The 26,070-nt window shown below is 44.3% G+C and overlaps 1 protein-coding gene across 12 annotated transcripts in view; it reads left to right on the forward strand.

The window, feature by feature from the left end:
• PPP6R2 (protein phosphatase 6 regulatory subunit 2) overlaps positions 1 to 26,070 on the forward strand; it is an 84,072-nt gene that overhangs the window by 22,725 nt on the left and 35,277 nt on the right. For 8 of the 12 annotated variants that reach the window (XM_033405395.2, XM_033405402.2, XM_033405404.2 and 5 more), the window contains one exon: positions 21,625 to 21,867. In XM_033405395.2, the coding sequence (XP_033261286.1) occupies positions 21,641 to 21,867 (227 nt within the window). In that variant the 5' untranslated portion in view covers positions 21,625 to 21,640. Of the gene's footprint in view, positions 1 to 281; positions 352 to 12,935; positions 13,110 to 15,516; positions 15,657 to 21,624; positions 21,868 to 26,070 lie in introns of those variants that run through there. The other 4 variants (XM_033405396.2, XM_033405401.2, XM_033405398.2 and 1 more) reach the window with 4 other exon arrangements.

Raw genomic sequence — 26,070 nt, forward strand, 5'->3', positions numbered from 1 at the left:
AAACGTTTGGAAAAGAACTATGCAGTATTACCTGAGTAACAGTTCTAGAACCAGTTTAAACCAGTTCCTTAGGCAGTGAAATTAGCTGCGCCTAAACCAATACCATTGCTATGAACTCTTTAAGGGATGCCACTGATGAGATTACGTATTTCTTAAAATGCACGGAAGCACAGAAATGTTGCTACACAAGAGATTTTTGGTTTAATGGCCTAGGTGTGAGCTAGTGAGGCACACAGTCAATCTAAGTGAATGACTTTGAGAGTAACCTATTTTTATTTCAGGTGTCAATGGTAATGTAAATAGAGGTTCTCAGATGCTGGTCTGTATGTAATATTGGTGAGATGAGCAAAGGTGAGCTTTTCTTAAAACTGTATTTTTTTAAAGTAAGACATAATCCTCAATCCTGATATTATGGGTTTCTTCTTTTGATATTGGAAAAGCCATTGTTGTCTGAATTGAAGGTGACTGTAGATGACAGTTTATCCTTTCCTCCTTTTTTTAAAATTTAATTTAATTAATTTATTTATTTTTGGGAAGCCCCTTTGTGTCTGCTTTTCTTTCTCTCTCTTTCCCTCCCTCCCTCCTCCTGGCTTGGGAGAGTGAAAAAGTTGGCAACCCTGTTAGTTTTCTAAATTAAAAGAAAAGAACTTGGGACTTCCCTGGTGGCGCAGTGGTTAAGAATCTGCCTGCCAGTGCAAGCGACATGGGTTCAGTCCCTGGTCCGGGAAGATCCCACATGCCATGGAGCAATTAAGCCCGTGTGCCACAACTATTGAAGCCCGCGCACCTAGAGCCCGTGCTCCGCAACAAGAAAAGCCACTGCAATGAGAAGCCTGTGCACTGCAACGAAGAGTAGCCCCCGCTCACCACAACAAGAGAAAGCCTGCGTGCAGCAACAAAGACCCAATGCAGCCAAAGATAAAATAAATAAATAAATAAATTTATTGGGGAAAAAAAAAAGCAAAGAACTTAACCAGCCTGTGAAATCCCCGTGTCTTGGAACGTTGAGCTGGGCTGACTTTAGCACACAGGCCCTGGGGTAGATAAGTTGGGGCACCAGATTCTGCAGATGGGATGGGTTCTCAGAGGCCCTTGAGTGTCTTACTCTTTTTTACAGGGTGGAAATCCCGCCTAGACTTTCTCTTTTATGATTTAGGGGTAAATAAGTAGATGTTAACTTAGTTTATTCTTTCAGACTATAAAAGGTATGAATAAGTGAGTAGCATGATGATGATTATTTGGGTGAAATTTTGGTTTTATTTGTTGGTCAAGATTTGTTCTGTGTGTGCTCCGGTGCTGTCTTGTGGAACACATAAGATGTATGACCATCCCCACCATGAAGGAACCTGCGGCCTGTGGGCTGGTGTGTGCAGACCCAGGCCTGGTGTGCAGTGCTGGCATCACGCAGAGCAGCATAGTGTGGGTGCTCGGCGCATGGAGGCCGCCTCGGTGCTGCTGCGGTGAAACCAACCAGGCTACATGGGGGCCTATCAGTACTTCATTCTTTCTTATTACTGAATAACATTCCATTGTATGGATAGACCACATTTTTTAAAAATTTAATTTATTTTATTATTTTTGTCTACGTTGGGCCTTTGTTGCTGTGTGTGGGCTTTCTCTAGTTGCGGTGAGCGGGGGCCACTCTTTCGTTGCAGTGCGCGTGCTTCTCATTGCGGTGGCTTCTCTTGTGGAGCACAGGCTCTAGACATGCAGGCTTCAGTAGTTGTGGCTCACGGGCTCAGTAGTTGTGGCTTGCAGGCTCTAGAGCACAGGCTCAGTAGTTGTGGCACATGGGCTTAGTTGCTCCGTGGCATATGGGATTTTCCTGGACCAGGGATTGAACCTCTGTCCCCTGCATTGGCAGGTGGATTCTTAACCACTGCACCACCAGGGAAGTCCCTTCATTGTGGTTTTGACTTGCATTTCCCAGATGGCTAATGGTACCGAGCATTTTTTGGTGTGCTTTTTGTCCATTTGGATATTTTCTTTGGAGAAATGTCTATTCAGATCCTTGACTCATTTTTTCCTTAATTAATTAATTTTTGGCTGTGTTGGGTCTTCGTTGCTGTGTGCGGGCTTTTTCTAGTTGCGGTGAGCGGGGGCTACTTTCTGTTGCAGTGCGCGGGCTTCGCATTGTCATGGCTTCTCTTGTTGCAGAGCACGGGCTCTAGGCACACAGGCTTCCGTAGTTGTGGCACGTGGACTCAGTAGTTGTGGCTTACAGGCTCTAGAGCTCAGGCTCAGTAGTTGTGGAGCACGGGCTTAGTTGCTCTGTGGCATGTGGGATCTTCCCAGACCAGGGCTCAAACCCGTGTCCCCTGCATTAGCAGGCAGATTCTTAGCCACTGTGCCCCCAGGGAAGCCCAGATCCTTTACTTGTTCTAAAATTTGTCTTTTTATTATTGAGTTGTAAGAGTTTTTTATATATTCTAGGTACAAGTCCTTTTTTAGATATATGATTTGCAAAAATTTTCTTTTGTGAAAACGTTCTCCCATCGTGTGGGTTGTCTTTACACTTTGTTAAAGGTGTCATTTGAAGTACAAAACTATTTTTGAGGAAGTCCAAGTCATATTTTCTATTGTTGCTTTTGGTGTCATATCTAAGAAACCATCGGCAAATACATGATTTTTTCTTCTAAGAGTTTTATAGTTTTAGCACTTAAATTTAGGTCTTTGATCAATGTTGGTAAATCTTTGTATACAGTGTATAAGTAAGGGTCTGCATTTATTCTTTCGCATGCAGATATCTAGTTGTTCCAGCATCATATATTGAAAACACTGTTCTAACCCCCATTGAATTATTTTTTCACCCTTGTCAAAAATCAGTTGACTGTAAATCTGAGTGTTTGTTTATTTATTTTTCAATTAATTAACTTATGTTTGGTTGCATTGGGTCTTCGTTGCTGCGCACGGGCTTTCTCTAGTTGTGGTGAGCAGGGGTTACTCTTCGTTGCGGTGCGCAGGCTTCTCATTGTGGTGGCTTCTCTTGTTGCAGAGCACGGGCTCTAGGGTGCGCGGGTTTCAGTAGTTGTGGCACATGAGCTCAGTAGTTGTGGCTCGCGGGCTCTAGAGCGCAGGTTCAGTATTTGTGACACACGGGCTTAGTGGCTCCACGGCATGTGGGATCTTCCCGGACCAGGGCTCGAACCCGTGTCTCCTGCACTGGCAGGCGGATTCTTAACCACTGCGCCACCAGGGAAGCCCATGAGTGTTTACTTCTTGTCTCAATTCTATTCCATCAATCTACATGTTGTTCCTTAGGCCTGTACCACATTGTATTGTTTACTGGAACTTCGTAGTAAATTTTGAAATCAGGAAGAATGAGTCCTCCAGCATTGTTCCTTTTCAAGATTGTTTTGTGTGTTCTGGACCACTTGCATTTCCATATGGATTTTAGGATCAGCTTGTCACTGATTTTTAAAAACTATCCTTGATATATTAATTACTATGCTTTATTGTTTGGGGAATACAGTCTGCAAGATAGTGGTCTTTTGGAGTCTGTTGAGGCTTCCTTTATTGGTTTAATATGTGGTTTATATTTTTAAATGTTACATGGTGTTTTCAAAAAGAATTTGTATTCTCTGTCCTTTGGGTGTAGAATTTTGTGTCTCTTTTATAGCTTGAGCTTATTAATATTATTCACCTTTTTAACATTGCAGCTGTAAGAAATAATACAGAGATATCCCTTGTACCCTTTGTCCAGTTTCCCTCAGTGGTAATATTTGGCAGAGTTATAGTAGAAAAATCACAACCAGGAATTGACATTGATACAGTCCACTGATCTTACTCATACTTCCTGAGTTGTATTTGTATTGTGTGTGCAGGTGTTTAGTTTTATAGTTTGTCATCTGTGTGGCTGTGTATCCACCATCAAAGACAAAATGCTGAACAGTTCCAAAGCCACGAGGATTCTATTGTTGTGCTTTTACGACCACACTAATTTCCCTCTCTCCACCTACCTGCTTCTCATGCCACTAATTTGTCCTCCATTTCTAAAATTTTTCATTTCAAAAATGTTATATATAAATGGAATCATACAGTATGTAATCTTTGGGGATTGGCTTTTTTTAAAAAACAAAAAGTTTATTTATCTATTTTGGCTGTGCCGGGTCTTAGTTGTGACACAAGGGATCTTTGTTGCGGCATGTTTAGTTGAGGCAAGTGGGCTTCTTAGTTGCGGCATGCAGACTTCTTAGTTGCAGCATGTGGACTTCTCAGTTCCGGCGTGCATGCAGGATCTGGTTCCCTGACCAGGGATCAAGCCCATGCCCCCTGCATTGGGAGTGAGGAGTCTTACCCACTGGACCACGACGGAAGTCCCCAGGATTGGCTTTTTTTGCTCAGCAATAATTCTCTAGAGCAGGGGTCTCCAAACCCCAGGCTGCAGACAGGTACTGGTCCATGGCATGTTAGGAACCGGGCCACACAGCAGGAGGTGAGCGGCAGCGGGCGAGTGAACGAAGCTTCATCTGCTGCTTCCCGCCGCTCCCCATTGCTCGCTGCCTGAACCAACCCCCCCACAATCCGTGGAAAAATTGTCTTCCACGAAACTGGTTCCTGGTGCCAAAAAGGTTGGGGACTGCTGCTGTAGAGACTCATCCAAGTTGTTGCACGTATCAGTAGTTTGTTCCTTTTGGTTGCTGAGTCATATTCCATGGTATGGATGGACCACACTTTAGCGTTCATGTGTCAAGGACCATCTGGACCAATTCCAGTTTTTGACTTTTTATTTCTCTAGAATAAATGCCCAGGGCCAAGGCATTTTTCATATATGGATTTCTCTCAGTTGTTGCAATAAAGTTTATAGAAGTTGAACAATACTATAAAATGCCTCTGTCTTTGTGATGGTTATATATTCTTGTCCTATTGTCCCTTTTACTTGTTTATAACATTCTTTGCATCTCACTTTATCTTAACTTTTAGTTTGTCAGACGTAAAGATTGTGGCTCAAATTTATTTTGGTTCACATTTGCCTTGTGTATGTTTTTCAGTCTTTTCATTTCTACCTTTTTCAGTTTTTTTAAAGTGTGTCTTTTGTTGGATATTGTTTTTTAAAAATTAAATCTGAGAAAACTCTTTTGCATTGATTAGTTTATCCCATATTCAGATGTTGAAATTATTATATTAGTACTAATTTATTTTTTAAAATTTATTTTTTTTGAAGTATAGTTGATTTACAGTGTTGTGTATTAGTACTAATTTCTCCATTTTATTTCACATTTTCATTTACTAATACTTTTGCTTTTATTTCTCCTTTCCTGTTTTCCGTTGGATAGATTGTTTTGTTTTTGTTTTACGGCAGATTAAAATTACACATTCTAATTTTTTTGTGTGTGTGTGACCTCCCTGAACTTAAGATCTTTTGTCATGGGTATTTTTTCTTCTCTTTTTTTTTTTTAAATATGTATTTATTTATTTATTTTGGCTGCGTTGTGTCTTAGTTGTGGCACACAGGCGCTTCATGGCGGCATGCGGGATCTTTAGTTGTGGCATGCTGACTTCTTAGTTGTGGCATGCGAACTCTTTTTTTTAATTTTAATAATGGTTATTTATTTATTTATTTTTGTCTGCGTTGGGTCTTTTGTTGCTGTGCATGGGCTTTCTCTAGTTGCAGCGAGCAGGGGCTACTCTTCGTTGTGGTGCGTGGGCTTCTCATTGCGGTGACTTCTCTTGTTGCGGAGCATGGGCTCTAGGCACGCAGACTTCAGTGGTTGTGGGTGCATGGGTTAGTTGCTCCGCAGCATGCGGGATCTTCCCGGACCAGGGCTCAAACCCATGTCCCCTGCATTGGCAGGCAGATTCTTAACCACTGTGCCACCAGGGCAGTTCCACATGCAAACTCTTAGTTGCATCATGCATGTGGGATCTAGTTCCCCAATCAGGGATCGAACCCAGGCTCCCTACATTGGGAGCGCGGAGTCTTACCTACTGGACCACCAGGAAAGTCCCAGGTATTTCTTCTCTGACTTTTCAAGCTTAACAGTATCTCCGCTTTCCTTCAATGAGACAGCTACATTAGCATGCTCCTCTCCTGATTGGCATGCCACAGAATTCTGACCTCCATTCTATTTTATTTAAAAATTTGATTAGTGATTTAAGGATATATTAGGATTCCTCATCACGTTACTAGATAACACAAAGCTTGTTAATAGCAGTAGAACAGGGATTCTGGATGGGAGTGGTAAGGTGGAGGTTTGCTGCCCCTGTGAGGAAAGCTGGTGGGATATGTGTGAAGACTGAGGTCAGGCTCCTGATGGAGAGGCAGAAGGGGGGCACTGGGCCAGGCTGTTTTTTGTTGATGTTACTGAAATCCTGTAGATTTTAAATTACAGATTATTTTATAATAAGCCTCTCCAATTTATGGATTCTTTCTGAATCTTGCACTTAGCTTCATAGCTTTTCATCAGTAATTATTTAGCCTTAATTATTTGTTTTACTGATTTCTTTCTCTCTGTCTGTTGTTGTATACAGTACGTTTTTTTTTTTTAATAAAGCTTTACTTTAAAAAAAAATTATTTATTTATTTTATTTTTGGCTGCGTTAGGTTTTCGTTCCTGCACACAGGCTTTCTCTAGTTGCAGTGAGCGGGGGCCACTTTTCCTTGCAGTGCGCGTGCTTCTCATTGCAGTGGCTTCTCTTGTCATGGAACACGGGCTCTAGGCGCGCGGGCTTCAGTAGTTGCAGGACGCGGGCTCGGTAGTTGTGGCTTACAGGCTGTAGAGCACAGGCTTAGTGGTTGTGGCACACGGGCTTAGTTGCTCCATGGCATGTGGGATCTTCCCGGACCAGGGCTCGAACCCGTGTCCCCTGCATTGGCAGGCGGATTCTTTTTTTGTTTGTTTGTTTTTGAACTATTGTTTATTTTCTGGTTTGAATAATGCAAAATGTTTTTATTTTAAAAAATGGGCAAATGCTAAGCAGACAGAACCCCATAGCGTGAAATGCATTAGTACATCTAAAGACTGTATTAAGTATCTCTTTAAAAGGAGAATCAGCCCCGAATGTATGTACTATATATATCCTCAAAGCAAATTTTTTTGGAATTTAATTTTATTTATTTTTTTATACAATAGGTTCTTATTAGTCATCCATTTTATACACATCAGTGTATACATGTCAATCCCAATTTCCCAATTCATCACACCACCACCACGACCACCCTGCCGCTTTCCCGCCTTGGTGTCCATACGTTTGTTCTCTACATCTGTGTCTCTGTTTCTGCCCTGCAGACTGGTTCATCTGTACCATTTTTCTAGGTTCCACATATATGCGTTAATATACAATATTTGTTTTTCTCTTTCTGACTTACTTCACTCTGTATGATAGTCTCTAGATTCATCCACGTCTCTACAAAGGACCCAGCTTCGTTCCTTTTTATGGCTGAGTAATATTCCATTGAATATATGTACCACATCTTCTTTATCCATTCGTCTGTCAATGGGCATTTAGGTTGCTTCCGTGACCTGGCAATTGTAAATAGTGCTGCAGTGAACATTGGGGTGCATGTGTCTTTTTGAATTATGATTTTCTCAGGGTATATGCCCAGTAGTGGGATTGCTGGGTCATATGGTAATTCTACTTTTAGTTTTTTAAGGAACCTCCATACTGTTCTCCATAGCAGCTGTATCAGTTTACATTCCCACCAATAGCACAAGAGGGCTCCCTTTTCTCCACACCCTCTCCAGCATTGGTGGTTTGTAGATTTTCTGGTGATGCCCGTTCTAACTGGTGTGAGGTGATACCTTATTGTAGTTTCGATTTGCATTTCTCTAATAGTGATGTTGAGCAGCTTTTCATGTGCTTCTTAGCCATCTGTATGTCTTCTTTGGAGGAATGTCTATTTAGGTCTTCTGCCCATTTTTGTTTTTGGGTTTTTTTTGTTGTTTTTTTTAATTTATTTATTTTTGACTGAGTTGGGTCTTGGTTGCTGTGCGCGGGCTTTCTCTAGTTGCGGCGAGCGGGGCAACGATGTGGTGTGCAGCCTTCTCACTGTGGTGGCTTCTCTTGTTGCAGAGCATGGGCTCTAGAGCGCAGGCCCAGTAGTTGTGGTACACTGGCTTAGTTGTTCTGCAGCATGTGGGATCTTCCCGGACCAGGACTTGAACCTGTGTCCCCTGCATTGGAAGGTGGATTCTTAACTACTGTGCCACCAGGGAAGTCCCTTCTGCCCATTTTTGGATTGGGTTGTTTGTTTTTTTAATATTGAGCTGCATGAGCTGTTTATATATTTTGGAGATTAATCCTTTGTCTGTTGATTCATTTGCAAATATTTTTTCCCATTCTGAGGGTTGTTTTTTCATCCTGTTTGTAGTTTCCTTTGCTTTGCAAAAGCTTTTAAGTTTCATTAGGTCCCATTTGTTTATTTTTGTTTTCATTTCCACTACTCTAGGAGGTGGATCAAAAAAGATCTTGCTGTGATTTCTGTCAAAGAGTGTTCTTCCTGTGTTTTCCTTTAAGAGTTTTATACTGTCCAGTCTTACAGTTAGGTCTCTAATCCGTTTTGAGTTTATTTTTGTGTATGGTGTTAGGGAGTGTTCTAATTTCATTCTTTTACATGTAGCTGTCCAGTTTTCCCAGCACTACTTATTTTTTTTTTATTTTTTGCGGTACGTAGGCCTCTCACTGTTGTGGCCTCTCCCATTGCGGAGCACAGGCTCCGGACATGCAGGCTCAGCGGCCATGGCTCACGGGCCCAGCCGCTCCGCGGCATGTGGGATCTTCCCAGACCAGGGCACGAACCCGTGTCCCCTGCATCGGCAGGCAGACTCTCAACCACTGAGCCGCCAGGGAAGCCCCCAGCACTACTTATTGAAGAGACTGTCTTTTCTCCATTGTATATCCTTTCCTCCTTTGTCGTAGGTTAGTTGACCATAGGTGCATGGGTTTATCTCTGTTCCATTGATCTATATTTCTGTTTTTGTGCCAGTACCATATTGTCTTGATTACTGTAGCTTTGTAGTATAGTCTGAAGTAAGGGAGTCTGATTCCTCCAGCTCCGTTTTTTTCCCTCAAGACTGCTTTGGCTATTCAGGGTCTTTTGTGTCTTCATACGAATTTTAAGAATTTTTGTTCTAGTTATGTAAAAAATGCCATTGGTAATGTGATAGGGATTGCATTGAATCTGTAGATTGCTTTGGGTAGTGTAGTCATTTTCACAATATTGATTCTTCCAATCCAAGAACATGATATATCTCTCCATCTGTTGGTATCATCTTTATTTTCTTTCATCAGTGTCGTATAGTTTTCTGCATACAGGTCTTTTGTCTCCCTAGGTAGGTTTATTCCTAGGTATTTTATTCTTTTTGTTGCAATGGTAAATGGGAGTGTTTCCTTAATTTCTCTTTCAGATTTTTCATCATTAGTGTATAGGAATGCAAGAGATTTCTGTGCATTAATTTTGTATCCTGCAACTTTACCAAATTCATTGATTAGCTCTAGTAGTTTTCTGGTGGCATCTGTAGGATTCTCTATGTAGAGTATCATGTCATCTGAAAACAGTGGCAGTTTTACTTCTTTTCCAATTTGTATTCCTTTTATTTCTTTTTCTTCTCTGATTGCCGTGGCTAGGACTTGCAAAAGTATGTTGAATAATAGTGGTGAGACTGGGCATGCTTCTCTGGTTTCTGATCTTAGAGGAAATGCTTTCAGTTTTTCACCATTGAGAATGATGTTTGCTGTGGGTTTGTCGTATATGGCCTTTATGATGTTGAGGTAGGTTCCCTCTTTGCCCACTTTCTGGAGAGTTTTTTTTCATAAATGGGCGTTAAATTTTGTCAAAAGCTTTTTCTGCATCTATTGAGATGATCATATGGTTTTTATTCTTCAATTTGTTATTATGGTGTATCACGTTAACTGATTTGCGTTATATATATATTATATATGTTATATATAATATATATTATATATTATATATATTATAATATATATTATATATATTATATAATATATATAATATATATTATATATTATAATATATTATATATATATTATATATAATATATATTTTTTAATATAAATTTATTTTTTCATTTATTTAATTTTTGGCTGCATTGGGTCTTCGCTGCTGCATGCGGGCTTTCTCTAGTAGCAGTGAGCGGGGGCTACTCTTTGTTGTGGTGCACAGGCTTCTCATTATGGTGGCTTCTCTTGTTGCAGAGCACAGGCTCTAGGCGCGCAGGCTTCAGTAGTTGTGGCACACGGACGTCAGTAGTTGTGGCTCACAGGCTCTAGAGCGCAGGCTCAGTAGTTGTGGCGCATGGTCTTAGTTGCTCTGCGGCATGTGGGATCTTCCCGGACCAGGGACTGAACCTGCGTCCTCTGCATTGGCAGGCAGATACATAACCACTGCACCACCAGCGAAGTCCCTGTTGGAAGATTTTTAATCACAGTTTCAATTTCATTACTTGTGATTGGTCGGTTCCTATTTTCTATTTCTTCCTGGTTCAGTCTTGGAAGGTTATACCTTTCTAAGAATTTGTTCGTTTCTTCCAGGTTGTCCATTTTATTGGCGTACAGTTGTTTGTAGTAATCTCTTATAATCCTTTGTATTTCTGCAGTGTCAGTTGTGATTTCTCCTTTTTCATTTCTAATTTTATTGATTTGAGTCCTCTCCCTCTTTTTCTTGATGAGTCTGGCTAATGGTTTATCAATTTTGTTTATCTTCTCAAAGAACCAGCTTTTAGTTTTATTGATCTTTGCTGTTGTTTTCTTGTTTTTATTTCATTTATTTCTGCTCTGATCTTTATGATTTCTATCCTTCTGCTAACTTTGGGTTTTGTTTGTTCTTCTTTCTCTAGTTCCTTTAGGTGTAATGTTAGATTGTTTGAGATTTTTCTTGTTTTTTGAGGTAGGCTTGTATAGCTATAAACTTCCCTCTTAGAACTGCTTTTGCTTCATCCTGTAGGTTTTGGGTCGTTGTGTTTTCATTGTAATTTTTATCTAGGTATTTTGTGATTTCCTTTTTGATTTTTTCAGTGATTTCTTGGTTATTTAGTAACGTATTGTTTAGCCTGCACGTGGTTGTGTTTTTTACATTTTTTTCCCTGTAATTGATTTCTAATCTATAATGTTGTGGTCAGAAAAGATGCTTGATATGATTTCAATTTTCTTAAATTTACTGAGGCTTGATTTGTGACCCAAGATGTGATCTATTGAGAATGTTCCATGCACACTTGAGAAGAAAGTATAATCTGCGGTTTTTGGATGGTATGTCCTATAAATATCAATTAAATCTATCTGGTCTGTTGTGTCATTTAAAGCTTGTGTTTCCTTATTGATTTTCTGTTTGGATGATCTGTCCATTGGTGTAAGTGAGGTGTTAAAAAGTCCCCCACTATTATTTTGTTACTGTCGATTTCCTCTTTTAGAGCTGTTAGCAATTGAGGTGCTCCTATGTTGGGTGCACATATATTTATAATTGTTATATCTTCTTCTTGGATTGATTCCTTGATCATTATGTAGTGTCCTTCCTTGTAACATTTTTTATTTTAAAGTCTATTTTATCTGATATGAGTATTGCTACTCCCGCTTTCTTTTGATTTCCATTTGCATGGAATGTCTTTTTCTGTCCCCTCACTTTCAGTCTGAATGTGTCCCTGGGTCTGAAGTGAGTCTCTTGTAGACAGCATATATATGGGTCTTGTTTTTGTATCCATTCAGCGAGCCTGTGTCTTTTGGTTGGAGCATTTAATCCATTCACGTTTAAGGTACTTATCGATATGTATGTTCCTTTTACCATTTTCTTAATGGTTTTGGGTTTGTTTTTGTAAGTCCTTTTCTTCTCTTGTGTTTCTCACTTAGAGAAGTTCCTTTAGCATTTGTTGTAGAGCTGGTTGGTGGTGCTGAATTCTCTTAATTCTTGCTTGTCTGTAAAGCTTTTGATTTCTCCATGGAATCTGAATGAGATCCTTGCCGGGTAGAGTGATCTTGGTTGTAGGTTCCTTCCTTTCATCACTTTAAGTATATCATGCCACTTCCTTCTGGCTTGTAGAGTTTCTGCTGAGAAATCTGCTGTTAACCTTATGGGAGTTCCCTTGTATGTGATTTGTCATTTTTCCCTTGCTGCTTTCAATAATTTTTCTTTGTCTTTAATTTTTGCCAGTTTGATTACTATGTGTCTCGGCGTGTTTCTCCTTGGGTTTATCCTGTATGGGACTCCCTGTGCTTCCTGGACCTGGGTGGCTATTTCCTTTCCCATGTTAGGGAAGTTTTCGACTAAAATCTCTTCAAATATTTTCTCGGGTCCTTTCTCTCTCTCTTCTCCTTCTGGGACCCTATAATGTGAATGTTGTTGCGTTTAACGTTGTCCCAGAGGTCTCCTAGGCTGTCTTCATCTCTTTTCATTCGTTTTTCTTCATTCTGTTCTATGGCAGTGAATTCCACCATTCTGTCTTCCAGTTCACTTATCCATTTTTCTGCCTCAGTTATTCTGCTATCGAGTCCTTCTAGTGTATTTTTCATTTCAGTTATTGTGTTGTTCATCTGTTTGTTTGTTCTTTAATTTTTCTACATCTTTGTTAAACATTTCTTGCATCTTCTCGATCTTTGCCTCCATTCTTTTTCCGAGGTCCTGGATCATCTTCACTATCGTTATTCTGAATTCTTTTTCTGGCAGGTTGCCTATCTCCACTTCATTTAGTTGTTTTTCTGGGGTTTTATCTTGTTCCTTCATCTGGTACATAGCCCTCTGCCTTTTCATCTTGTCTGTCTTTCTGTGAATGTGGTTTTTGTTCACAGTCTGCAGGATTGTAGTTCTTGCTTCTGCTGTCTGCCCTCTGGTGGATGAAGCTATCTGAGAGGCTTATGCAAGTTTCCTGATGGGAGGGACTGGTGGTGGGTAGAGCTGGCTGTTGCTTTGGTCGGCAGAACTCATTAAAACTTTAATCCACTTGTCTGCTGATGGGTGGGGCTGGGTTCCCTCCCTGTTGGTTGTTTGGCCTGAGGCGACCCAGCACTGGAGCCTACCTGGGCTCTTTCGTGGGGCTAATGGCAGACTCTGGGAGGTCTCACGCCAAGGAGTACTTCCCAGAACTTCTGCTGCCAGTGTCCTTGTCCTCACAGTGACACACAGCCACCCCCTGCCTCTGCAGGAGAACCTCTAACACTAGCAGGTAGGTCTGGTTCAGTCTCCTATGGGGTCACTGCTCCTTCCCCTGGGTCCCGAGGTGCACACTAGTTTGTGTGTGCCCTCCACTAGTGGAGTCTCTGTTTCCCCCAGTCCTGTCAAAGTCCTGCAGTCAAATCCCGCTAGGCTTCAAAGTCTGATTCTCTAGGAATTCCTCCTCCTGTTGCCGGACCCCCAGGTTGGGAAGCCTGACGTGGGGCTCAGAACCTTCACTCCAGTGGGTGGACTTCTGTGGTATAAATGTTCTCCAGTTTGTGAGTCACCCACCAGCAGTTATGGGATTTGATTTTATTGTGATTGCGCCCCTCCTACCGTCTCATTGTGGCTTCTTCTTTGTCTTTGGATGTAGGGTATCTTTTTTGGTGAGTTCCAGTGTCTTCCTGTTGATGATTGTTCAGCAGTTAGTTGTGATTCTGGTGTTCTTGTAAGAGGGTGTGAGAGCACGTCCTTCTACTCTGCCATCTTGAACCAGTCTCCGGCAGGCGGACTCTTAACCACTGCACCACCAGGGAAGCCCTACAGTATGTTTTTTTTGTTTTGTTTTGTTTTTTTGCGGTACGCGGGCCTCTCACTGTTGTGGCCTCTCCCGGACGCGCAGGCTCTGCGGCCATGGCTCACGGGCCTAGCCGCTCCGTGGCCTGTGGGATCATCCTGGACCAGGGAACGAACCCATGTCCCTTGCATCAGCAGGCGGACTCTCAACCACTGCACCACCAGGGAAGCCCCCTACAGTGTGTTTTTAAAAAAGTAATATTGAGGGACTTCCCTGGCAGTCCAGTGGTTAATAAGACTCTGCGCTTCCATTGCAGAAGGCACGGGTTCAATCCCTGGTGGGGGTACTAAGATCCCACATGCTGTGCGGCCAGAAAAAAAAATTAATAATAATAATAATATTGAGGTGTAATTTATATACAATAAATGGACCCATTTTATATTTGTGGTTCTGTGTATTTTGACAAATATTCCACCACGATCAAGGTTTAGAGTATTTGCATCACCCCCAAAACTCCATCCTGTCACTCCCTCGTGCTGCAGCCCTTGATCCTAAGCAACCACTAGTCTCTTTGTCACCATGGGTTCATTTTGCTTTGTTTAAAATTGCATATAAATGGAATCTTATAGTTTTACTTTTTTGTGTCCAGCTTCTTTTACTTACCACGTTTATTAGATTCATCTGTGTTTACAGATGTGCTTGTTCCTTTTTGCTGAGTGTATTCCATTGTAGGTACACCATCCTTTGTTTATCCTTTCACCTGTTGATGGATATTTGAGCTGTTTCCAGTGTTTGACTATTATGAATAAGGCAGCTGTGAACATTCAATTACAAGGAGTCTTTGTTTAGATTTATGATTTCATTACTCTAGGGTAATACCTCGGACTGGAATTACTGGGTCACACGGTAAGTATGCTTAACTTTATAACAAGCTGGCGAAGTGTTTTCCATCGTGGTCGTGCCATTTTATGGTGCTACTCACAGTGTATGGGAGTTTCAGTTCAGCATCCTCATCAGCACATGGTATTGATAACTTTTTAATTTTAGCCCTTCTAGTGGTACCTTATTGTGGTTCTGATTTGCATTTCCTCGATAACAGTGTTGATCATCTTTTCATGTGCTTATTGGCTATTTGTATATCTTCTTTTACGAAGTGTCTGTCCAAATTTTTTGTCCATTTTGTTTAGTTAAGTACTTTTTTTAATTATTGCTTTTTAAAAGCTCATTACACGTTCTTGATAAGAATGCTTTGTCAGATATAGACAGCAAATACTTTTTTTCCTGGTCTGTGACTTATCTGTTTATTTTCTTAATGGTATCATTCAAAATTGAAGTTTTGCAGTTTTGATGAAATCCTGTTTATCAGTTTGTTTGTTTGTTTTTAATTTTTATTGGGCTATAGGGGATGGATTGGGAAATACCTCTGCAAGTTGTGCCCCGCTAGAGAAATGTCCCTTCTGATTTTCCTGGGAGGAGCTTTCGGAGCTTTTTCATTTTCTTGGAGCTGCTGCTCTTGCTGGCAGCAGCCTCTTCAGGTCTTCTTTTTCTTGGGGACACTCTTGTTTACTGGCTCTTCAGGGTCACTTACTGGTTCCTCTTTGGGGAAAGATTTCTTCCTTTTGGGAGGACTTCCACTGCCAGCTGTCTCTTCAGGATCACTACTACCCAGCTCCTCTGTGGAAGATTTCTTTTTCTTGGGTTTGGAGAAGGAGACAGATGGGTCTTCCATTCCATTCTCCTGAGGAGCCTCCTGGGGCTTTTGCTTTTGCCTCCTTTTGGGTCTTTCACTTGTCTCCTCACATTCCTCTGGGGTCTTACTGCTGTTCTCTGGAGATGCCAGGGCAATCGCAGCCAGCCGTTTGTTTTCCTTCTTCAAGCATTTCTTCTCCTGTTTCTCCAGCTTCCTAGTAATCCGGCAGCTGCTTCCTCTGCCTGAACTCCTCCTTCATGATATGCAGATTGTTTCGTGGAATCTCTCTAGTCTCACAGAAGGACAGCCACTCCTCAACTTGTTCTCGAAGCTTCTCCCCAAATACACTGGTGGGTACCTCAGAGAAGCAATCAGATTGTGAGGCAATACTGCATTTGCTTGCCAGGTATTAGGAGATGTGGCCAATGAAGGTAGAGTGGAAAATGAGTCCATATTTTGGGGTGTTACCCCTTGTCTTCAGGGCCCTGGAAACTTGATCCCTTTGCTGGGCCCAGAGAATCCCTCAGACACCAGGACTGGCTGTTTATAAGATTTTTTTTTTAGTTTGTCTTTTCTTGTATCTTATGTACCGCAAATTCACAAATCTTATTTTTAATTAAATTAATTAATTTATCTTTTTTTTTTGTGGCTACGTCGGGTCTTAGTTGTGGCACGTGGGATCTTCGTTGAGGCATGCGGGATCTTTCAATTTTTATTTATTTATTCATGGCTGTGTTGGGTCTTCGTTTCTGTGCTAGGGCTTTCTCTAGTTGTGGCAAGCGGGGGCCACTCTTCATCGCGGTGCGCGGCCTCTCACTATCACCGCCTCTCTTGTTGTGGAGCACAGGCTGCAGACGCGCAGGCTCAGTAATTGTGGCTCACGGGCCTAGCTGCTCTGCGGCAAGTGGGATCTTCCCAGACCAGGGCTCGAACTCATGTCCCCTGCATTGGCAGGCAGATTCTCAACCACTGTGCCACCAGGGAAGCCCGGGATCTTTCATTGAGGTGCGCGAACCCAATAGTTATGACGCGTGGGCGTAGTTGCCCCGTGGCATGTGGGATCTTAGTTCCCCGACCAGGGATCGACCCTGTGTCCCCTGCATTGGAAGGTGGGTTCTTTACCCCTGGACTGCCAGGGAAGTCCCCCCACATATTTTTTTCTTAAGTTTTCTTCTAAAAATTTTAGTGTCAGCTTTTATGGTTAATCCTGTGATCCGTGTGTGATGTGAGGTAAGGGTTGAGGTCGTTTTACATATAGATATTCAGTTTTTCAGAATCATTTGTTGAAAAGGATTATACTTTCCCCATCAAACTGCTTTAGTACATTTATTGAAAGTCAGTTGACCATATATGTATTCATCTGTTTCTGGACTTATCTACTTTGTTCTGTTGAACCACTAGAACCACACTGTCTTGATTAATCTCACCTTACAGTAAGTCTTGAAATAGGTGGTGTTAGCACTCCAAGTTTGTTCCTCCTTTTCAAAATTGCTTTGGCTATTCTAGGTCTTTTTCCATATATATTTTAGTATCAAGTTGTCAATTTCTGTTTTTAAAAATCTGCTAGGATTTATTTGGGGTTGCATTGAATCAGTAGACCAGTTTAATGAAAACTGACATCTTAACAATATTACATTTTCTCATCCATGAACATAGTATATCTCTCCATTTATTTAAGTCTTCTTTAATTTCTCTCAGCAGCGTTTCATAGTTTTCAATGTGCAGATCTTTTTTTAAAAATAAATTTATTTATTTATTTTTGGCTGTGTTGAGTCTTTGTTTCTGTGCTTGGGATTTTTCTAGTTGTGGTGAGTGAGGGCCACTCTTTGTTGTTGCATGGGGGCTTCTCACTGTGGTGGCTTCTCTTGTTGCGGAGCATGGGCTCTAGAGGTGTGCGGGCTTTAGTAGTTGTGGCATGCAGGCTAAGTAGTTGTGGCTTGCGGGCTCTAGAGCACAGGCTCAGTAGTTGTGGCACACGGGCTTAGTTGCTCCGCGGCATGTGGGATCTTCCCAAACCAGGTATTGAACTCACGTCCCCTGCATTGGCAGGCAGATTCTTAACCAGTGCGCCACCAGGAAAGTCCCTCAGTGTGCAGATCTTGCGCATATTTTATTAAATTATCCTGAAGTATTTCATGTTTTTGAATGTTGTTAGCAGAAGTTAAATATTTTTTATTTACCAATTTTTATTGCTGGTATATAGAGATACAATTACTTTTTGGATATTGACCTTGTAACTGGTAAGCTAGCTGTTTACTGTCATTAATTCTTGTAGCTCTTTTCCGTATAGATTTCTTAGGCATTTCTGCTTACACAATCATATTATTTGTTAGTAAAGAAAATTTTACTTATTCTTTTTCAATCTGTATGTGTTTTATTTCTTTTTCTTGTCTTATAGTACTACCTGGGACCTTCGCTACAATCTTGAATACAAGTGCTTAGAGTTTGTTGTTCCAATCTTAGGAGGAAAGCATTCAGTCTTTTCACCATTAAGTGTGCTGATAGCTGTAGGTTTTTTAGTAGATACCCTTTATCAGGTTCAGGAAGTTCCCTTCTATTCCTCATTTATTGAGAGTGTCATGAGTGTCCTCATTTATTGAGAGTGTCATGTTGTATTTTTTTCAAATTACTCAAACCCAACCATATTACATGTAAATGATCTAAATATTTTAATTAAAAGGCAGAGAATAACAGACAGAATAACAAAGCAAGATCTTATCAATCAGTCTTTGCTGTTTAAAAAGAAACACTTTATTTTTTTATTTTTTTAATTAAGAACTTTATTGAAGTATCATTGACAAATAAAAATTGTACATATTTAAGGTGTACAACATGATGCTTTGATATATATATACATCATGAAATAATTACCACCATTAAGCTACTTAGCATACTGTCTTGATTTTCATTCTATTTGTCTGGCTATTCTTAGTCTGTATTCTTTGCTCAGGACCACTATTAGGCCTTAAAATATTTTAGCTTCACAGATACTATTTTCTTCTCATCCTATATCTTTTCTCTACAATCTCATGGCTTCATTTATTCTCTGTGGCTTCATTTATTTCTCCACCTCAAACTGTTTCCCTGAGTTTACCATGCATACATCCAATTGCCTACATGCCATATTTTCTTAGATCTTTCAAATTAATATCAAGCTTGTGTACAAAGTCAAAGAAGTTAATGATTTTCACTGCAAACATGTGAATGATGCCTTGTGAAATTGTGCAATGCAATGATCTTTTAAGATTCCTATATCTGTGAACGTCTCCAGCTATGTATGCAGTCAAGAACCAAAATTAATCCTTGACCTTTTTTCTCCCACATCCAGTTAGTCATTGAGTTCTGCCCCTGTATCATATATTTACATAGCTCTCTATACCTGTTGTACCTAAAATTTTAAATACTCTATAACTGATTATATATTTGCGTGATTATATAATCATTACGAAACTCGCGTAGTAGGCTGAATTTTCCATGAAGTCATAGACTGTATTTGTTTTGCTCACTGTTATAACCCCTGTATATAATGCAGTTCTGGCTTATAGATGCTAAATACGTGCTTTTCAATGAAGTAACAAAGCATATGAGTAAAATTAAATATTTTATAAAATATTGTCTCAAGTCTTTTTTAGAATTATGTGACTCTTTTGAGGATCATACTTTTTTTAAAATGGAATTTTATTTATTTTTTTATGCAGCAGGTTCTTATTAGTCATCCACATTATACGCATCAGTGTATACATGTCAATCCGAATCTCCCAATTCATCACACCACTTTAAATATAAAAATACAGGGGGCTTCCCAGGTGGCGCAGTGGTTGAGAGTCTGCCTGCCGATGCAGGGGACGCGGGTTCATGCCCCGGTCCAGGAAGATCCCACATGCCGCGGAGCGGCTGGGCCCGTGAGCCATGGCTGCTGAGCCTGCGCGTCCAGAGCCTGCGCTCCACAACAGGAGAGGCCACAACAGTGGGAGGCCCGCGTACCGTAAAAAAATATATGTATATAAATGTAAATATATATATATATATATGTATATATAAATACAAATAGTTTGACAGTAAAAGGATGTTAAAGGATATAGCAAATATAAACCACAAGAATGGTATGCTGTAATAGTGTCAGACAAGGCAGACTTCAAGATACCCTATATTCACTTCAAGACACTCACCCACTCTCACTGAAAACAGGGCACATAGGAGCCACCTCTAGCTGCCATGTCTGGCAAGTTCTTGTTTGGAAACAAAGCCTTGGCTAGGTGGGGGTCCTCCCTCTGGTTCCCCTCTTTCCCTGGATTGTATGTTATCCGAGCACATGAGTCATTCTGTAGGGCCTTAGGAGAGAGGGCACCTGATGTGTGTGTGGGGACATCCATCTTTTCCTGAAGGTACACCTAGTAATCATTATTTCTGGTCCCCCAGAGTCTGTAACTAACACTGGCAAATACCCATATGCACTCCTCAAGAGAGAAATAAGGAAGATATTAGGACCTAGATGGAAACTGAGTGCAGGTCAGCTTGTGGAGTCCCTTGCGCTGCAAGTCCAAGCGGCCCCACCTCTGAGTCTGGTGGAGCAGGTGGGATTTTGTCAGTGAAGGGACTGAGCACAGGAGTGTGTGCAGAAGGGCAAAGGCAGAGAGTGCGATGTGTGTGAGAAGAGAGACATGGCATCCCTGGGGTCGGGGAGGCAGCGGGAAGTGCCCAGAGGACCTGGAGGCACGTTGGGAGAGGCGGCCTGGTGAGCAGTGGGCATTTGGGGCTAGCACAGGCTTTAAACCACCGTGAGAGGGACGTGAAGACGTGTGTCTGTGTTTTGGGAAAGTGAGTTTGACGCGGCAAAGACAAGAGGCTGTGGAGGCTGTGGCTGGACAGCTGAGGGGCCTGTGTCCGGGACTCCTGGGCAGCTGGGCTTCATGCACAGACACACTGGGGCTCACGTCACGTGAAAAGTCCTTTTCTCTTCTAAATAAAACTATTAGGTAAGTCCCATCTGCTATCACCATGATTTTGCACGTAGTGATCTGTGTAACATTGGAAAGGTAATCTCAAGATACAGGTGTAACTTTGTTGAAGATGCAGGCTTTATGTTTTTCATTTTGTATCCAACAGCGAAAACTTTGTTGCAAACCAACCTAGGCCCACAGACTGACATATGAGACTCACTGAGTGCTTCAGGCCTTGTAGAGTCCAGGCAAAGGCAGCAGGAGCCCGCAGAGGGTGATGTGGGGTGCAGGGGAAGGGGTGGGTGGATCGAGAGTCCTTAAGTGGCGTGACAGGACCTAGGACTCAGTGTGTGCATGTGAGGGAGGTGGGGGCCTCAGGGACAGCCCTGGCTTACTCAGCAAGGTGATGCAAGGAGACGAGGGGCCGAGTAGGTGGGGATGGCAGAGGGGCGGAGGGGCGAGCAGAGGGAGCTGTCCTGAGCGTGGCTTGTTGAGGTTTGTGCTGGGAGCTGCTCTGTGTCCTGTAAGGGATGGCCAGGCGGGTGCGGCCACGAGAGGAGGTGCAGGAGGGACAGGGAGGCAGAGCTCGTTACACTCCCGGGTCCTGGAGGCCGGAGGCACCGACCGCACGAGGGCCACGTGCAGGAAGCCCGAGGGGGGCCAGAGGCAGAAGGGGGAGGAGCCAGGGCAGAGCCGAGGCTGCAGCTTTTATTGGGCTTTCCGCTCCGAAGGCAAGGCTGGACAGGGTGAACAGCCTCGGGTCAGCTTGCTTGGATGATCTCGGCGGGCTCTAAGCCATATGGGTGGCTCCTGGTTGCCTGGCCCCTGGCCCTGGGATAATGAAGGCAGTGGAACGTAGTCCCCTGGGTGTGTGTGGGTCCACAGAGGAGGAGGGCTCCAGCGGGTCAGCCTGCAGGTCACAGGAGTGCTCCTGAGAGCCCTTTGCCATCTCTAGGAGTTGGCCGCCCAGGAGGGGCAGTGTCTCCTCAATCAGAAAGTTTTTTAAAGATGTCAAAACATAATATACAGAAAACTAAAAATATATATGGTACGGAGACGTCTGGGGAGAGATGCCCAGTGTTCACTGAGGAGGGGCTGGACGCTGGGGAGGAGGGTTGTGAGCCTCGCTGTTTGGGTGGAGGGGCATCCCCCGTCGGACATGTGGGCGACCGGCATGTGTTGGCCTCAGAGCCCAGGGGCTAGTGGTGGGAGCCCCGGGGGCCCCCACGGGAGGACAGGAAGCTGAGCTGTCCTGCCGTACATGGGGGAGTGCCCCCTGCAGCCCGGGCCCCATTATGGGTGGACTTCGGGACCTGGGTGCGGGGGTTGCTGAGGCGGGTTCGCACCTGGTGGCAGTGACCCTCTTGTCTGCTCGCAGCTCTGTGGCCGTCACCATGTTCTGGAAGTTTGACTTGAGCACCACGTCCCATGTCGACAAGCTGCTGGATAAGGAGGACGTGACGCTGCGAGAGTTAATGGATGAAGATGACATCTTGCAGGAGTGCAAGGCCCAGAACCGGAAGCTGCTGGACTTCCTGTGCAGGCAGCAGAGCATGGAGGAGCTGGTGAGCCTCGTCACACAGGACCCAGCCCTGGGCGTGGAAGAGAAGGTCCGCTTCAAGTACGTACCGCGGCGCTGGGTGGCCTGGCGCTGGGCAGCGTGCAGGGTGGCAGCGGGCAGGGCTTGAGGACGGTCAGAGCCGGGCTTTCTGACAGGGTGGCTGACCGTAAACGTTTGCCCCGCCTGACATGCGAGAAGGCCCCTCCGGTGGGCTTTGCTTCTGTGATGTTGAAGATTTGGGGATCTCCTGTGTGTGATTCCTCACTCTGGATTATAGCGAGCTGCACCGTGTTGGAGTGTTTTGGGTGAATATGTGCTGAAGAAAGGCTGAGCTCTGACAGACCGATGGGTGCAGCCTTGGCCTGACTGGTGAAACAGCCAGTCCCCAGAGACAGGCGGCATCTGACTGCTCGACCGTGGGGTCTTGGGCCTGGAGGACATATTTTGTGTCATTAGTGATCCTGACCGTTCTCAGAGTTTTTCCTAAAATGTTCCATTCAACAGTCGGCTGGGATGTTAGGGAACAACAAAAGGGACAGGACAAGGCCTTAGGACAAGGGTTGGAGTGAGGACAGAGTGTGAATGGGTGGGGCCTCAGGTGACAGGAAGGACAGCAGAGCTGGCCTCTGGCTCTGAGGGTGCCTCTCTGGGCCCGAGCAGGCTCTGGGAAGCGGGGGAGCTGGGGCTAGTGATGCAGAGGGATTCAGGGCAGACAGGGTGCCCTCAGCTGCGCACGTGTCCCACAGGGAGTCGGCGTGTGGTGGTAAAGTCTTAGTTGGGAAACTACGGCCTGAGGTCAGATTCTGTTTTTGTGAGGCCTGCAAGCTGAGAATGGTTTTACATTTTTAAATGGAAAAAATAGAAAAATAATAATATCACATGAAAATGACAAAATTCACATTTCCTTGTCCGTCATTTTCACTGGAAAGTCTTGTTGGACACATCCGTGACCCGTTGGCCGTGACAACATAGGCGTTCTAAAATATTGACTCTCTGGCCCTTTACTTTTTACAGAAAGTCTTTGATGACTTAGGAGGCAAGTAAAGAAGGACGGGGTGATGGGGAGTAGTGCTGCAGTCGTGGTGGTCCACCGCGCCCCTCTGACAGGGAGGCAGCCGGCGCTGGAAGAGGAGAGCTCTGCAAAGAGGCGGGGGCTTGCTTGGTGGGGAGGCAGGGGATTGGGGCCATGGTGATCACCTGTGATAGATCAGAGGCCATCGTCCCTGAGATGTGCCTGGTCAGCGCCTCTTATCTCAGCATCGCCATTAGTGGGCCCCATTCCTTTCACTCTCTCACTCCCAAATGTGTCCTGTTGCTGACCCGTCGAGGGTCTCCCTGTCTGGAGGGTGTTGGCGACAGTGTGACGGGGAGAAGGGCTGGGGCAGCATGTTGTGGTTCTGGGTAGAGGGGTCCCAGCGTGGCATCAGTGAGCCAGGAGAGCTTTATAGTCAGAGTTTGGGAGAGGTTAGCAGTGGGTGAGTACAAACAAAGCAAACAAGGCAGTGAGAATACCTTTAACTCTGAGGGAAGGAGGCATGTAAGTAAGCAAATAGAACAGTGTTTGCATGTTCATACAGAGGGCCACACTGGACATGGATTTAACTAATTGTGGTATAATTTTATAGAGAGAGGGGGAAAGGGCAGTGGGGCGGCAGGGCAGGGTGGCGTGAGGTGTGCGAGCTACATCTTCACCTTCCACCATAGGGGGTCAATTTGTAATACCTAAAATTGCTAGATGAAGAAGTGTACTTGTATTTTATTTGGAAACATGGACGTCAGTAATACAGAAAATGCCAGGAGACTGTGGTGACTGTCTCAGGAGTGGGATGTGGGAGTGGGAAAGGAGGGGGGCTGCCCTTCCTCACGAGCCCTGTCATACAGAGTCTTAAAAGCATTTGTGTGTATCACCTGTTTTTGGTTTTTGTTTTGTTTTTTTTAATATTTATTTATTTACGTGGCTGCTCTGAGTCTTAGTTGTGGCACACAGGATCTAGTTCCCTGACCAGGGATTGAACCCAGGCCCCCTGCATTGGGAGCGTGGAGTCTTAACCACTGGGCCACCAGGGAAGTCCCCATATCACCTGTTAAAAAAAGTAAAAAGCCTTTAATTTAAAAAGTAATTTTAGGGCTTCCCTGGTGGCGCAGTGGTTGAGAGTCCGCCTGCCGATGCAGGGGACACGGGTTCGTGCCCCAGTCCGGGAGGATCCCACATGCCGCGGAGCGGCTGGGCCCGTGAGCCATGGCCGCTGAGCCTGCACGTCTGGAGCCTGTGCTCCGCAACGGGAGGGGCCACAGCAGTGAGAGGCCCGCGTACCGCAAATAAATAAATAAATAAATAAAATAAAAGGTAATTTTAAAATTAACTTGCTTTTATTAAAAATTTATTTGCTTTTAATTAAAATTAAATCAGAACGTCCTTTTTGAGAAGAGGAATAGGCTGGGTAGATGGATGAGGTAGTAGCTGAAGGAAGAAGTGGAGTCAAGATCATTTTTTTAAAGATGCGAAAGATACAGATAGGCCCTGTTTCAGGCTTTGAGCCGTAGGTCTCCGTCGAGCTGCTCAGCTCAGCCCTCGGAGCGTGTGGCAGCAGCAGGTGACACAGTGGAGAGTGCCGAGCCAGTGCCTGCGCTGCTCTGCCTCTGGATGGCCGCCCCAGGCCACCTGGGCAGGGCGACAGCACCTCCTCCAGCCGCCTTTGTGCCTCTGCAGCCCAGCTGCTGTGGCTTCACCCTCGTGGCTGCAGGCTGGTTACGGAGAGACCCTTCCCGAGAGCAGGGAGTGTGCCCGAGCCACACGGGTCCAGAGGAGCTGCCCTGAGTGGTTAGCTGTTCTGCTAAAGCCAGAAGCTGCTCCATGCAGGTGAGACCTCTGTGGAGCAGCCCTGGGCCGGGAGCTGGCCACCTGGTCCAGCCTGAGAACCCTGAGGATGCTTCTGGCCTCTTTCTTGAGATTCCTGTGTACTTTGCAGAGTTCTGGACCATTTGAGAAATAAGACAGAAAAGCCAGCAGATGGACTCCCAAGTTACCACTTCTGTTCCTCATGCTGGTGGTGTGGGGGGATGTTTTAGCTCTGAGTGGAGGGCTTCCTCTTTCCAAATCAGAGTTAGAACTGCTCACCCAGTGGGAAGCAGGGCTGGGTCAGGGCAGGACCCCAGGAAGGACCCCACCCCCACCCCCACCCCCACCAAATAACCCTGCCTGCCACACTTAGGGGCAGAGCAGAGAGGACAGCTGAGCCCAGTTGCCCAGCTGAGCCCCTGGGGAGCAGCAGGGCAGGGCCCAGAGGGAGGCGTGAAGCGGGGGAGAGGGAATGAATCCCTGCCGTTACGGTTCCTGGACTCTCCTATCCTCGCTCTGATAATTCCTGAGTCCACCTTCCGTGCTCCAGGATTTCGTCTTCCTCTTTTTTGTCTCCTTCCCCTGGCAAATCCTATTCTCTGGCAGCTTCCTGAGGAGGTCTGCATGGGGTTGGGGCGCAGCCTGAGTGCATCGTTCTCTTTCCTGCTGGCTCTAAGCTCCCTCTGGTTTCCAGTCAGACTGGACATGCGTCTCCTGAAATTTTGAAGACTCCATAGGTGTCTTCGTCAACTGAAAGAAAAAAAAACGCACAGCCTAAAAGCTGAGAATAATGTTTTATTTGGCGGAATTTCTAAGGCTTCAAGCCCTGGAGACAGGACTCTCAGCTTGCTCTGAGGGACAGCTCTAAAGAGTGAGGGAGGGGCCAGGATATATAGGAGTTTTTGCAACAAAGACCAGGTAGTCGGGACTTCAAAAGCTTACTGTTCATTAAAGAAAACCAGACATCTTAAGTTAATTTAGCACTTTTCTGTGTATGGAAAGATGCAAGGGTCTGGGCTCGGGACTTCCCTGGTTGGTGGTGCAGTGGTTAGGAATCTGCCTGCCAATGCAGGGGACACTGGTTTGAGCCCTGGTCCGGGAAGATCCCACATGCCGCGAAGCAACTAAGCCCGTGCGCCACAACTACTGAGCCTGCACTCTAGAGCCCGCAAGCCACAACTACTGAGCCTGCACGCCTAGAGCCCGTGCTCCGCGACAAGAGAAGCCACCACAATGAGAAGCCCGCGCACCGCAACGAAGAGTAGCCCCCGCTCGCCGCAACTAGAGAAAGCCTGTGCGCAGCAACGAAGACCCAACGTAGCCAAAAAAAAAAAGGAGTCTGGGCTCACTGAAATCATTCCTTTGGTCTGCACCTCAGCTGTCTAGGGCCAGGATCCTGTGCTTTTCCCATCCTTGAGGGTGGC

This window comes from Orcinus orca, chromosome 11 (genome assembly GCF_937001465.1).
Source record: "Orcinus orca chromosome 11, mOrcOrc1.1, whole genome shotgun sequence".
Taxonomy (NCBI): Eukaryota; Metazoa; Chordata; class Mammalia; order Artiodactyla; family Delphinidae; genus Orcinus; species Orcinus orca.